The sequence below is a fragment of the Pavona decussata genome, unplaced genomic scaffold, assembly GCF_977016875.1.
Source record: "Pavona decussata unplaced genomic scaffold, jaPavDecu1.1 SCAFFOLD_254, whole genome shotgun sequence".
NCBI classification, from domain to species: Eukaryota; Metazoa; Cnidaria; class Anthozoa; order Scleractinia; family Agariciidae; genus Pavona; species Pavona decussata.
The window spans coordinates 5,823,305-5,838,108 of NW_028145657.1; the positions used below are offsets into that span (position 1 = coordinate 5,823,305).

At 37.8% G+C, this 14,804-nt stretch overlaps 4 protein-coding genes across 5 annotated transcripts in view; 3 read left to right on the plus strand and 1 right to left on the minus strand.

Annotated features, from left to right (window-relative positions):
* Nucleotides 1-14,804, plus strand: part of LOC146456791 (NLR family CARD domain-containing protein 4-like) — a 180,480-nt gene that overhangs the window by 63,888 nt on the left and 101,788 nt on the right. The window lies entirely within an intron of this gene.
* LOC146456792 (uncharacterized) overlaps nt 1-14,804 on the plus strand; it is a 131,634-nt gene that overhangs the window by 61,505 nt on the left and 55,325 nt on the right. For both annotated transcript variants that reach the window (XM_085092758.1, XM_085092759.1), the window contains exon 7: nt 13,357-13,438. In XM_085092758.1, coding sequence (XP_084948884.1) covers nt 13,357-13,438 — 82 coding nt within the window. The remainder of the gene's footprint in view (nt 1-13,356; nt 13,439-14,804) is intronic.
* LOC146456793 (death domain-containing ATP nucleosidase-like) overlaps nt 1-14,804 on the plus strand; it is a 96,241-nt gene that overhangs the window by 11,915 nt on the left and 69,522 nt on the right. The window lies entirely within an intron of this gene.
* On the minus strand, nt 985-1,796 carry LOC146456794 (uncharacterized). The gene has a single exon (XM_085092738.1). It carries the CDS (start codon nt 1,786-1,788, stop codon nt 985-987), a length of 804 nt encoding a protein of 267 aa, XP_084948864.1. The 5' UTR covers nt 1,789-1,796.

Below are 14,804 nucleotides of genomic sequence, written 5' to 3' on the forward strand. Positions count from 1 at the left end.
CAGACATCAGACATCAGACGTGTGTTTCGATTCACGCACCGTTACTTAAGCTATTATGTTAATTAAGTTGAGCTTTGTCGGGGATTAAACAGTAAAAACAGTCTTTTGTTGTCTTTGTTTATCACATTGCTCCGAATAAGAATATTATTACGGTTGATCGATTCCTGGCTGCTTAAATTAATTTGCATGTTATGTTTGGCGCGCACTGAAAAAATAAAACACGCTCAGAATTAACTGAAAATTCTTTATTTAAATCGTTCAACAATTCAAGTACAAAGCAAAGTTCTTATTACAGCGTTAATCATCTTTATCCTCTTCATCGCTAGGGGAATAGAATGTCATTTTTGATGTCCTTTCATCCATGTGTGTGATTACGCCACAATTTAATTAAAATTCCTCTTCTTGAGAAGCCTTATATCATCCAGGTAGTTTTGAAACCGAATTCGAGGTAGTTTTTTTCTTTTCTGTGTAGGTGAGGGTACTGTGGGAGGGGGTGTTAAGATGGACGAGGGAAGTGACGCTTCCGCGGGCGTCGCTTGTGTTGCAATTGGTTCTTGGGCAGCAGTCGCCTGTATAACCGTGGGCGTTTGGACAGCAGCTGCCTGTACAGTCACTGGTTCTTGATCTGGCATAAGATCAAGATCAAATTTATTATTTAAACTACGAATGTTCATATGGAGGAACGAAAGGCTAGATTCAAGGGTACTGTATTTTAAATTTAGGCGACTTTGGTTTTCGGCTAACATGTTTTTGAAGCTATCTTCAGTATAGTATTCACAGCTATTGTTTTCTAAATAAAAACTCATATCTGGATCATTGTCTTTACAAAGACTGAAATTTTTATAGGATTCACATAACAAAGGATTAAACTTTAACTGAGCTAATCTATCAGGATCAAAATTGATGGTACCGCCATTCATAAATTCAATGAGAGTTAGCCGAAATTCGTCATCGTCCAAATTATAAAATGGCATGGATGATAAACTAGTCATATGATTTATCTCGAATGACTAAGCGATCGAGTACAAAATATGCAATTTTACCCGCCTGCTTAGCAGCTTTAAACTTCTCAAGGTGAGCCTCCCGCTTTTTCAGAGTTGCAAACGCGATATCCTCACTGATGTGTAATCCAACGGGCTTTTCTTTCCGAGCTTTTCTTAGAACTTGCTCACGTTGCTTCCAGTCGCGAAGACGGCACACTATTGTGCATGGCTCATTTGCGTTGGCACTGCCTCTCTTCTTCCGTCGCTCCACACGATGAGCTCTCTCAATGTCGACATCCAAATCAAGTTTAGCTTTGATGGCATGTTTAACTTTCGATTCAACTTCATCCCAATTCTCCTTTTCACCTTCGGCAATTCCTTTAATACGGATATTATTTCTCCTCGACTGGTTTTCTAGATACTCCGCTTTTAGCTCTTGTTGAGCCAGGTCTGAATTTAACTGATCGATCTTGTCCTTGGCTTCCTCAAGCTTAGACGCAAAGGGCTTAAGTTCCTCGATGTCTTTTTGGGAAAACTCCAAACTTGCTTTGAGGGAATTAACCGACTCAACCACACCATCCACTCTCGCCGTCAGTGATTTCACGACTGAATCAAACAACGCTCGTAGCATCGATTCTTGTACTTTCAGCATTTCTTGAACTGATCGTAAAGAGACAAACTCTTCTGTATCCACAGATGCTTGAGCTTCGTCGCCTTGAAAAGCTTCGTCGCTTTGGTGAGCTTGTTCAGCGCCATGAGCTGCCACGAGGTGTTTGGGTTGCTTCGAATGACTTTTTCTTACCATAATTTGCAAATTTCAATAACTAGTAGGGCTACACACAAATAATAAATATAGTAACTTGAAAAGATAACGATTATAGCTATTTTTTGAGACAAAATTTCATCTTTTGCAGGAGCACAGCAAAACACGTCCGCTCCGCATCAGCACCTTCATAAGATCACTTCACAATTCGGTTTCAAGGTCCTTCGTTTTTCAACTCGCTAAGTCGTGAAATGCAAAACAGTGAAACTATCAGTTTGTTTGGCAAAAGACTTAAAAAATTCCTTCTATCTAAGTTAAATTGACTCTTTGTTGAGCTACACACCTTTTCTTTACCTTTTCTTTTTTTTCTTCCTTTCCTTTTTTTTTTTTTTTTTTTCTTCTTTAAAAAAAAAAAAATTTTAATTGGAAATTTCAATCAGTACCCTTAACTTCTATGGTTTATCCAATAGTTCTAGGAAGCCTATAGTTAATAAGCCCCCGGCTTCTATATAGGCTTCCTAGCCTTTAACACATTTAATATTGTAAATAGTCAAGTATGAATATTGTAATAGTAAGAATATTGTGTGTCGTCTGTAATGTATTTATGTTGTATTTTTTTGTTAATGGCAAATAAATTGAATTGAATTGAATTGAATTGCTAGAAATTTGTCTCTGTTCTTCAGAGTAGCGTGGATTTGATTCTTTGAGTCTGGAATTCAACTGTTGTTTAAACGTCAAATACTTGTTTTGCAGCTGCATGTAATGCTTTGCTCTTTCGTCATCTCCAAGGTCTGATCGTGAGAGAAGACCATCCATTGAATCTTGTAATTTCTGCATTACTGGAACTACTGGGGGAGTCATTACGTTCTGTTGTTTGAGGTACTGTAGTAGTTCCTGCGAGATATCGTCCGGTACCGCTATGTTATCAAATCATTCTTCGCCAGGTAGAACGTTCGTTCGCAATCTACAGTTGTCTTGAGTGGTGGTTTTAAGATCAACTAGGAGATAACCATAGTGCCTCTGTACGGCCTTCTCATAGTGATTAATGAAGAAATCGGTGTGCCTGGGATACATTTGCTTAGCCAGGGTCAGAACTTGAAGTTTATCCCGGGGGTTCTTGAAAAGGACTAAGTAGTGACTGTTTAAGCTGATACTTCGACTGCCTTTTCCTTGATGAAATAAGTTCTGCACGATGTAAATTATGCTTAGGTTGCGATGATGGGATCCTCTTGTAAACAGGTTGACGATTCGCTTGTCTTCACCGGCATCAGCCATCTGATCATCGATCACCATTAAGTTGCGTTGGCAGATGTCAAAATAGGAGTCATGCTCTAGATTGGAAGGAATACCTCTGACAAATTCTGTGTTTGGTATTGTTGCCATCAATTCAAGATAAGCGGGCTGCCACTGCAAATAACACCAAACAATCCTCTCTGGTGGTAGGTTGATTGCTCTTTGAGCCTGTTGCAACAAAGATTTTACCCAGACAGTCTTTCCTGATCCGGTCATCCCAGCAACCATACAAGTAAATGGATGTACAAATTGAAACCGCTGACACTTTTCTACAGAAAACGGCATAGCTCTGAAGGGAGTGAAACTCAGCGATTCACTGTGTTTGCGGCTCATGTGTCTTTGCATGTTATCTTTCCTGGAAAAATTATTTCTACAAATAGGACAGGACCAACTCATGTCAACTCAGTGAAGACTTATCGTGCAGTGAAAAAACGTCGAATCTCTCACATTTAAATAGAATTAGCCCCTATTGTCTCCCTACCCTCTCCTCCTCCTCCTTCTCATTTCTATTGTTTTCCCTCCTCCTCCTCCTCCTCCTCATTTCTATTGTTTTCCCTCCTCCTTCACCTCCGCATTTCTATTGTTTTCCCTCCTCCTCCTCCTCCTCATTTCTATTGTTTTCCCTCCTCCACCACCTCCTCCTCCTGCTCCTCCTCCTCAATTCTGTTGTTTTCCCTCCTCCTCCTTATTTCTAGTGTTTTCCTTCTCCTCAAGTCTATTGCTTCCCCCACACCCTACACAATAAAAGGGGGAACTTACTTTCTTAAACTCATTCATGATCATGTCTCGCATTGTAAAGAACAACCGGGGTTTCCTTCAGCTCCTTTCTGATATCCCTTCCAAGCAGCGTCAGTTTCTCTTTAGAACAGCTACTCCACAACAGTTGCATGCGTTATTGCAAGTTATTTATAACGAACTTACAAAAACATACCAGTGTCTGAAGAAGTTAGGGCCTTATTGCGTTCGCATAAGGATGCTCTTCTAAATCTTGCTCAGCGAAATGTTCCTTACAAGACAAAGAAACACATCCTTGTGCAAGAGGGCAGTGGGTTCATACAAGAATTACTGACCCCTGCAATTAGTAGCTTGGGGTGTCTTATGTTATAAAAGAAATTTGGTCGTTTGTGTCTCTCTTTTAACGAGTGCTGGTCGATATGAAGAGAAAGATGGATTGGGATAAAGAGAAGGAAAGTGAAATGGAGGATTACTCAACCTCTGATAAGGAAAGTGACGATGAAGAACCCCGGATAAAAGATGTCTTGAACAACCTTTCCAACACCGTTTCCAGAAAGCACGCTTCTGAACTATTGCAGAGTATGGCTTCTTCTAAAAATATCTTGTTCTGGACACCTAGTGGACTGCTACTCCGAAACCAGCGCGCAATACCAGTAACAAACATCTCAGAGCTGGTCGCGTATGTGTTACTCCCTAATAACGAAGATGTCGCCAAACCCCGTGCGCTCAATACTTTCCTAGATGGGCTGGCAGAGCTCGGAGTGAATAAGCGACTGATCAAAAATAAAAAACTTCTAAGCGATTTGTTAGAAAAAGAAAGAGGATACCAGGATAAAGAGGACGAATCAGGTAAAGAGGCTAATGATGAAAACTTGTCGAACAGCAGTGAAGAGAAGGAAACCAGTTCTGAAAATAGTCAACCTGAAGAGTCTCATAACAGCAGCCTGGAAAGTGATTGGGAAGAAGAGGCTGAGAATAGTAGCGACTCAGTTGAAAATTCAACGATAGCTCAGGCAAAAGTTCATGATCCGTGCTGACACTGCAACAGTTCACATGGATATGATACCGTAGTCATGAAATGTCCTAAGTGCTTTTGGAAAGATAACTGTAAAGTTTGCCCTATATGTGATCTCAAGATTCCTCTTGAACGAGAGCGCGCGAAGGAATCTCTCTGTCGATGTTATGATTGTGGCGCTATCACACACATGGATGAAAGGACATCAAAAATGACATTCTATCCCCCTAGCGATGAAGAGGATAAAGATGATTAATGCTGTAATAAGAACTTTGCTTTGTACTTGAATTGTTGAACGATTTAAATAAAGAATTTTCAGTTAATTCTGAGCGTGTTTTATTTTTTCAGTGCGCGCCAAACATAACATGCAAATTAATTTAAGCAGCCAGGAATCGATCAACCGTAATAATATTCTTATTCGGAGCAATGTGATAAACAAAGACAACAAAAGACTGTTTTTACTGTTTAATACCCGACAAAGCTCAACTTAATTAACATAATAGCTTAAGTAACGGTGCGTGAATCGAAACACACGTCTGATGTCTGATGTCTGATTTCATCTTTTATAACCAACAAAATCACAATCTCGATCGAATTCATCCAAAATCGAATCACTGAAAATGTATGATTATTACTGAAACTCACAATTCGTGAATAATGTGCTTGGCAGTAATCGCTTTTTCATACGCTTACGGACAATGAAAATAGACTACTGTATACAAATGAATGAACAACCTAACTCCCGGTTATCTTCGAGAATGATTTCAACACCCTTCAAAAATTCACCAAAGGAACGCCAGGCAAAATAATTACCTCACACTGCCCAAGTGTAGGCTTGCGAAAGGCCAAAGGGCTTTCACCTTCGGTGGAGCAAAAAAAATTCTACAATAATTTATCGAAGCATATCAGAAACACGGGAAAATAGCGTTTTTAAAAAAAGAGACTTTTTAAGAATATTTTAATTCATCGTTTTTTTTTATCGTATTTTTTTCTTTCTCTCTATATTATCATCCAAATGTAAATAGTTTTCATTATTATTATTGTTTTTATTTTCATGTATGACGGAAGAGCCCCCCAAGGGAAGCTATACAATTAAGTATGTATGTAATATACTATATGATGTCATGTATCCAAAAATAACTTCAAAAACCTGTCAAACCGGTAATACCGCCCATGACTGCCATAAGTTAAAAATAGAGCATGACAACATTGATTAACCTGTCAAACCAGTTCATAACTTGTTGGTAAGGCTAAAATAAAATATGACGTCATCCTATAATGAGTGAGCAAGACAATAGGCGGAGACGTCATTGGCGATAATGTATGCCACCTCAGATTAATGAGAAACCACCTCGAAAAACAGGCCTAACTGGTGCCTCCCTCACTACTCTCTTTTTTTTTTCTTTGGCTACCGGTTATGCATTTCACTAACTTAAATAAGCCCATCCCCCTCAAATAAGCCCCCCCCCCCCCTCCTCAATTGTGCTTGGAATAAATTAGCCCTCCCCCCAGGGGGGAAGGGAGGGGCTTAATAGAGGATTAACGGTAATCAAGTGGCTATAAATGCAGTTCGGAGGCAATAACATGATCTTAGTCAGAAGATTGGTCTACAGTAGAGCTAATTTTTGTGAGCAACAAATTAGAATGAGATCTTAAACCCAAAGAAATAATGGCGTCAATTGCGAATCACCAGTGCGTTGTCTGCACAATATGTCAAATACACAGTCCGACACCATCATCAACGCATTGCTGAGCACAAAAAGTCGGCAATAGGTAGATATTCCTAAGGAGCTCATGCTAGCAGCAAAAATTTGGGAAAAAATGTTTAGAACTTTGAGAAAGTGCCAGAAATTGACAAGGGTGAATCCAGAAATACAGAAAGAGTGGGGGCCGAAGAATCTGTTCACATTCGTGGAGATTATGCCTTAAAACAATTCCGGGAGAATGCGACCTAAAGTTAAGGCTTTAAGAGAATTTTTTGAAAACGATTGAGTGCATAATGTCACTCGAAAGACGGTTACAAATGGAAGAAAAAAAAGGGGGGCCCCTAAGACCTTTCAATTACTAGTTCGGACGCTCCACCACTGAGCTACAGGAGACTCGTGGGAGCTAAGGCCATTAAACTAGGTTCATGGGACAAATATCCTGCATAATGCTAGGATTGGAATGTCATGTGTGGCATTTGCGCAATGGAATAAAATTGTGATGGAATATTTTAAGCCTGGTGAATAAATGAGAATGACGTATTATTCAGTAAGTGACAGTATACCTGTGTCACTTACTGAATAATACATCCAAGTTGTCATGATGTATCAAGTTTGAAGGGCCTTGGAGGGTAAAGAAGGTAAGAGTTTAAGCGACATACTGTCCAGCTCTTTATAATTATCTCGTCATGTTGAAGGCTCCTTTGGCGAAAGTCAATAATGTATGTATGTATGTATGTATGTATGTATCGCGATCCTGGGGGATCTTCCCATTGCGCTGAGACGTCAATATAAAGTCGTATTGCCGTCTCAAAATGACGGTTTCTGATTGGCTCAAAAACTGTCATGCAATCATGACAGCACGGCACTTGAGGTCATTCCCCTGTTTTGCAGTGCGCAACTCTACTGCGCACAATGCCAAAATAAAAAAATTACGCTCATTTCTAGCTAACTACTGAGTATCACTCAATCTGACTTGCATCTAACAACAAAATTCTTAATTTGCATTTTGCGCGGAAATTAAGGTGTTTTCATAAGACTCGCCCCAGTCCCTTCGCGGAGAAACCAGTTTTGAAGCTCGATTTACCACTGCTTTGTGCAAAACCAACCCGGTGAACCTATTTTTTCTTTTCAGATTTCTAACCACAATATCGTTTGCCAACTACTGTGAAAATTTAAGGAAAATTCTAGTGTTAGAAATATCAAATTTTGCGCCTAATATCTAGCCAATGGACATTTTGGCCTACCTTCAGAGGTAATGAATTATATTATTGTGTTGAATATCTCAGTAGTACTGGTTAGGAATAGTTTCCAAACAGATTTCACATTGAAAATGATTTATGAACAGGGAAAAAATTCTATGAAATGAGCCGTTTACTCTTCTCTTCAGAAAATAATTCCTGTTTTTGGCAAATGCTCTATTATAGTCCTTTTTGTCCAAACGCGCAGAAATTACCATATTTCAATGCTTCGTTGCTGAAGAACAAGCATGGTGACCCCCTCTTTTTATTTCATTTTTTCAGTTTACATATAGTGAACCACACATGGGCAAAGTTTGGAAAAAATCTGAGTGTAGGTTCTATTTTAGGGGAATGACCTTAAATGGGTTCGGCGCGCACAGATCAAAATTTTACTTCTGTGAATGAACAAGCGACGTTGGATGGTGTTGTTTATTTCTTTTCATTTGAGTTTACAATTAGAGAAAGCTTCTGGCACTGTTCAAGGACCACTTATAATATTTTTTTTGTGGTGAACATGTACCATGATACAGCGGATACAACTTTTTTCTTGAAGGTAAGCGAAAATTTGTTGAAGAGAAATTTACTTAAAAGACTTTCTTGAGTGTGAACGCAGCCACGATAAATAACAATGAGCTTACATTCCAATAAATTATGGCATTTTCAAAGCAAAAGGATCTGTTTCTTTTCTGATGTCTCTTATCTCTAGAAAAAATTGCTCCAAGGGCTCTGCTGCGTTCTCTTTCATGGCTCAGGTCTGTCAATTTGATCTTGTTGTCGTAGCGCCGAATGGCAGACTCGGTAATTTTTACAGTATTCTTCGCCGCTTGGTCTCTATCAAATTTCTAAATCTCCGCGGCATCTAAGCTAGGATAACAATGCTCTGTTTTCGTTTTTGGGTACTAGCATGGTTGCTCTTTTTATTCTTGCTTCTGGTTGTGAGGCTTATTCATCACTGTTTTCATGTTGTTGTTTAAGCTTATATCTCGGCGGTTACAAGTTTTCAATAACATTTGCTGGTAAAATGTTCAAACCTACTAGCTCGTCTATTTCATCAATGGTAGGTGCTTTATGGACTGTAAATTTTTGCATTTTCTTTGTTTTGACGTAAAAATTAAAGCCAAAAATTCAAAAAACCCGCCCCGAGAAAAAATTTCGCGTACGCATATTACCATGGCTACAGCTTAACTGAAGTAAGAATTTCTCTTTCAATCAGCGCACGATTTGTACTTTATTGGTTTACTCTCTCCAACAAAATGTCAGTATCACGATAAAAAACTAAATTCCGTATTGGGCTCCGTCGCTTCGCGACTCTGCCCAATACGGAATATATTTTCTCCCAACTAGCCGTCAATATAAAGTTGTATTGCCGTCTCAAAATCGAATTTAGTTTATAGAATCTCAGCGAATTCAAAACCAACAATGTTCTAACTGCAAAGCGAGGTATGAATAAGCTGGAATAAGCTTAAGTTATCTGAAAGCTAATAATGAATTCATCATTTAAACGCACTTGCTTGGGAAAGAATCAAATTATTATCGGTACTTTAAGGAAAAAAGTAATCTGTAAGCTGGGAGGTTTTACCAGTAATGAAGTTAAATTTAAAAAAAAGTAAGCTTAATAATTTCAACCAGCCGTCGACTCCAAATCCGAGATGCACGGGCATCAACATCCATCAACCAATCTACTTTCGATTTCAAACGTTAAAAGACCAGTGCTCTTCAATTCTTTTTCTTCTCGTCTGGATTCCTGTTGTCAGGGGAGACTGTTAGTGGTTGCAAAGTAGGCGAAAACTAGCTATTATTTAATTAAACGTAAGTTTCTGAGCCGCGGATCTATAATCTTACCGTAAATCCCGAAGGGGGTGGTGGAGAGGTATACTCTTTGGAACTTTTGGATCCAGTTTTACACCAAAATATTTAATTTTCTAGTACCTTTTTTATATGTGGGATCTGTTTCTCAAAGGGCCAGAATTTTCCAGCCCCGAAAAGTGTCTCAAGTCGATTTTTATTAGCTGTGAATGCTAAATTTTAAAGTGTTTAAACTTTTCTAAGAAAACATTGGCCAACTTTGCACTTGAAAACTACCATGCCAGTAATCAGTAAAAGGAATTAATGTCAATATTCCATACATCCTAAATATCATTTGGAATAGCATGCAGCTGGATAACAGTCCTATATAATTTTAAGACAAAGTAAACAGACAACAAGATGGCAGAATCGGGACGGGGCACACATCCCTATGGTAGGATAATATGACTTTGGGTTACACACACCCAAGTTTGTACTCTGACCTGAGTGTAAATTAATTGATTGTTGTCTTCTCTTCATGAGTCAATGTTCACCTTTGTTACTGGAATGTCAATGAATTATTCGTTTCCTTTACTTGACGAAAAGAGAAAAATATTATAACTTATAAATTATTGTGATCGCTGGACAATGTTTATCACTTTTAGTTCCTTTAATTAAGGGTGTTCTTTTATGGAAACCATAAAGTACTAATAGTTAATAATAATAATAATAATAATAATAATAATAATAATAATAATAATAATAATAATAATAATCTTTTCTGAGGAAACTTTTTCACAAAATGTGGTTTTCAAAAAAGGACCTCAAAGATTAAGACTAAAATGTACAGAAACTTAAAAGAAAACAAAGAAAGATATATAACTAAATACATAAATTCAACTGGCAAATTGAGAATGTAACCATTTAAAAGGTTTCAATTTAGAGTAATAAATGAATGTCACATCGATCAATACAATAGTTACAGTGCGTAAGTTCTACACATCGATTCTATTGATAGTGATGCAGCTGGCCCTGATACCTTTTAATTGATTTAACTTAAATTTGTATTCTGTAGATGCAGTGTATTTGGCCCAAGTTTCTCGTGACCAGTGACAGCATTGTTAACAACTCAATGGATACACACACTGCGGTTGGCTGTCGTAATGAAAATAGTTTAATAATAACAGTGATACTAGACTACGAGCGGTTGTCCTTTGTTCCTCAGAGCCAAGCAGGGTGCGCGAAAAGTTAAAATTATGCAAATTACTGGGAAGAAAAGAGGAGAGATTGGGGCGAGAGAGAAAAAAGGACGACCGCGGAGGTTGTATTGTCTTTTGAATTACCCATTTCAGGGAAATGGAAATTCCAATTGTTCGGCTACTTGTCAATTTGTCAACATTTCTGTCAACAAAAAAAGTCTCAGTCTGTGGGGAGTCCACTTTTCGCCCGTAGCCTTGAGATAAGATGGGACACAGAAAATATGTTTTCAAACATGTTTGCGAGGAAAAGTTAGGCGGAATAATTCTTAAAAAATTATCTCAACAAGAGGAAGCTGTTTTATCATTTTTGAATGGAAAGGACGTATTTGCTGTATTGCCAACCGGATTCGGTAAAAGTCTTATCTACCAAAGCTTTGTTTTTGCTAGAGACATACTTGATGGGCAAAATGTTCGCCTTCAATTAGCGTGGTTATTCCACTTCAAAGCATCGTCCAAAAGCAGTTGGCAAGCGATGAATTAAATCTCAAGGCCGTAGAGCTAACTCTCTAAGAAGATGTTTTAAAAATTGTGAAAGAAGGTGAAGTGGAGGTTCTCTACACCTCAGCCGAGAATGTGCTGAGTGATCACTTCCTGGACATCCTTCGCGCACCAAATTTTAAATTTATGCGACATTTGAAGCTTAATATAGTTGTTGAAGAGTCACATACAGCATTTACTTAGTAAGTTATCTATTTGACTTCCATTTGACTTCAAAACTTTAAAGTACCTCAAACTTTTTTGTTTGGACAAGAACAACTTTGATCGAGCACGATCACTGGCACGACTGTTGTAAAATTTTACCTAAGAATCGCTTCCCCTGTTTTTTTATCACTTCGCCAACGTATTCGGTTCGAGGACAAAGAAGAACATTTCATATTGTATTAAGATGCCTTCTTGAGATAGAAAGTGCCCTTTCGTTATTTTTGTTCTTAAACATGTTAAGTTTTCATCAATCAAAGGCAGTCGTCTTAATTTCCCCATAGCCGAGCACTGCGGTCTGAAATAAAATATGCAAGTCTTAAATTTGCATGACTCTAAGTTGGACATTCTTTTGCTTCTTACTCTATAAATAATATTGACTTGTTCATGTTGGGGGAGAAATGGTGCCCGTTGGTTTAAGTTGGTCCTCAAAATAGAAAATACTGTCACTGAAGCCCTAACCTTCCCACCACAAAGCAAACAAACATGGGTAGAAAAGTCCTTTCCGGATTCCAAATGGAAGCCGATGTCTTAAGGAAGCCTGCTAAAGGTTTGGTCAGTCCTTTCTTATAAGGAACCTGGAATATATTCTTCGTGGAAATAAATCCCTTTTTGGCACCCTCAAAATAACCATACGTGACTGCAAAAGGTCGGTGACAAATTATACAATACTGGGATGCTTCTTCACCCTTTCGCTTCCTTCCTTGCTTACTTTGAGTGACCTTCTTTTTCAGTGTTTCCAGACTCATTTGGAAACCAGCGTTCTATAACGGCAATTACAATAACAGGAAAAAATAGAAATCCTGACAGAACAAAACGGTAGCGGACGACCAGACACGTTTGTTTGCAGAAATAGACACACGAAATTGCCTCGAAATGGTATCACTTGTCAAAGTGGAAGGGGCTGCAATTAAAACGGTGTGCAAAGCTGCAAATTGCCAGATCAAAGATCCCATCCCAGACTCTTATTTTAATTTTTGCTTGGGCTCTGCCCTCATTCCTCGCAGCTTGGCCGCCTTCTCGCGCGTTATCACATTTGACAGTGACGCAAAAGAAAAATAAGAGACTGCTGACATACAGTCTACAGTGATAGTAACAGTAATGATAATGATGTTTAAGTGATAGCAATTAAAATGAGAATGATGTATAATAAATCATTTGTTCAGTAAGTGACGCAGGCATACTTGGAAAAAAGTCTGAGTGCTTCTATCAGGATTTGAACATACCTAAGACCTTCCGATTACTATTTTGGATGTTCTACCACTGAGCTACAGGAGACTCGTGGGAGTTAAGGTCATTAAACTAGGTTCTTGGGACAAATATCCTGTATAACTGCTATGATTGGAATGTCATGTGTGGCATATGAAGAATGGAATAAATGTCTTGGGTTCGACTCTTGATAGGAGCACTCTGATTTTTTTCTGGTTATTCCTGTGTCACTTACTGAATATACATCATTCTCTTTTATTCACGAGGATTAAAATATTCTATCACATATATTCCATTTCAGTAATTAAAATAATTTTGCTTTTAAAGATAATTACAATTAATAAAAAATACAATATATCAATTATGCTTTTCATTGATGAGGTGGGTTAATTGACAACCAAAACATGCCAAAGGTTTTTTCAAGAAATTTTTTCTTTGGATTAAAAGGCAACATATTTTCCAGTCAGTTATATTTATTTATTATAAAATCATTAACTAACAGCCTTGTTCAACTCTTCTTTATTATGACTTACACCTGCATGCTAAATATAATCTGAGTTTGAATTTACAATAATTATTATACTGATGTAAGCATTATACTTGGAATCACCAACGAGATATTTCTTTGTTATATTTATTGGTATACCTAATGTAAGCTGTTCTGTTTTCAGCTGGAAACAATTCAAATACCTCATCATCTTCATATACAGCAGGCCAATTTATACAAGGGCAAGAGGAACCACTTCCTCCTGGGTAAGTTCATCAGGTCCCTTCCATTCTCCAAAATTATAATTATTAGTGATACAAACAGCTGTATATGATAGTTACAGTGTGTCGATTAGCTCTGTTGGTTTGTTTCAGATGAGATGGGGCGTGTTCATGGTCCCTTCATTCTCCAATATGCAAATACTAATAAATAGTTATATGTGTTGGTTCGTTTCAGATGGGAGGGGTGTGTTCATGGTCCCTTCATTCTCCAATATACAAATACTAACTAGTGTATCCAAAAGATAATAATTGCTGCGGTAAATTTGTTGTTATACCAAGAGGTCGGAATTTTCAGCAAAAAAGCGGCGAATAATGTCAGACTGAAACCAATTTGAAGTATTCCAAGTTGACAAAACCGTTCACAATCTTTAAAAGGATACGTGAATGAAAGTAAGTCGTCGAACACGAGGTAAAAAGCAAAAAAACATCACAAGCTCACCTCTTCAATCTTGCACCATGGAAATCGACACGAGAAGGAAAGTGTCACGCCACGCCACGTTTATTTACATAAAATAAAATGAAAGCGAGGCTTAAATGAAAGTGAGGCTATTGTTCGTGGCCCAGTGAATTCTGGTTCCAAATGTGTTCGTGGCGCAGTGAATTCTGGTAAAAAGCGATCAAATCGAGATTTTTCGTAGCCTATATTTTTTCTCTTAAATCCTGATTATGTTGCTGCTCACTCGCTTCGCTCATTCCGCAGCAATAAATAGTTATATGTGTTGGTTTGTTTCAGATGGGAGGGGTGTGTTCATGGTCCCTTCATTTCTCCAATATACAAAATGTTATTAATGCTAATAAATAGTTATATCTGTTGGTTTGTTTCAGACGGGAGGGGTGTGTTCATGGTCCCTTCATTCTCCAATATATTTAGTAAATATATTGTTACAAGAAATATAAGTGAAAGAAACTGATGTTTCAGTGCATCTTGCGCCATTATCAAGGTTACATAATTAATGATAAAAAAAGCGGTTTGTGAATAGGCTAAGTTAAAAGCGTAGAAAAGTGCCAAGCTAATTATAATTACATGAATACTTTAGCACTAAGAGAATCAGACTGTACATTCAGTGTTGGTTTAAGATCTTGAATACACAACATCACATTAACAAGGCTGTCAATCATTAATTATGTAACCTTGATAATGGCCCAAGATGCATTGAAACGTTGCTTGCTATCACTTAAATTAAATATGTTTCTTGTCTCATGTATTTCCAAATCACTTTTGACTTATAAATTGTATGTGTTAATAAAAATACCTTATTAAGAGCAATTCTCCAGGAAAGTGAAGCAAAGTTGGAAATGAAAAATTTTAACCCCTCTGCAATTTTTGTGTGTAGGTAGGTTACCTTGGGGG

Excerpts from the sequence above, each read along its gene's own strand:
- LOC146456794 (XM_085092738.1), bottom strand. The coding sequence starts at position 1,788 with ATGGTAAGAAAAAGTCATTCGAAGCAACCCAAACACCTCGTGGCAGCT.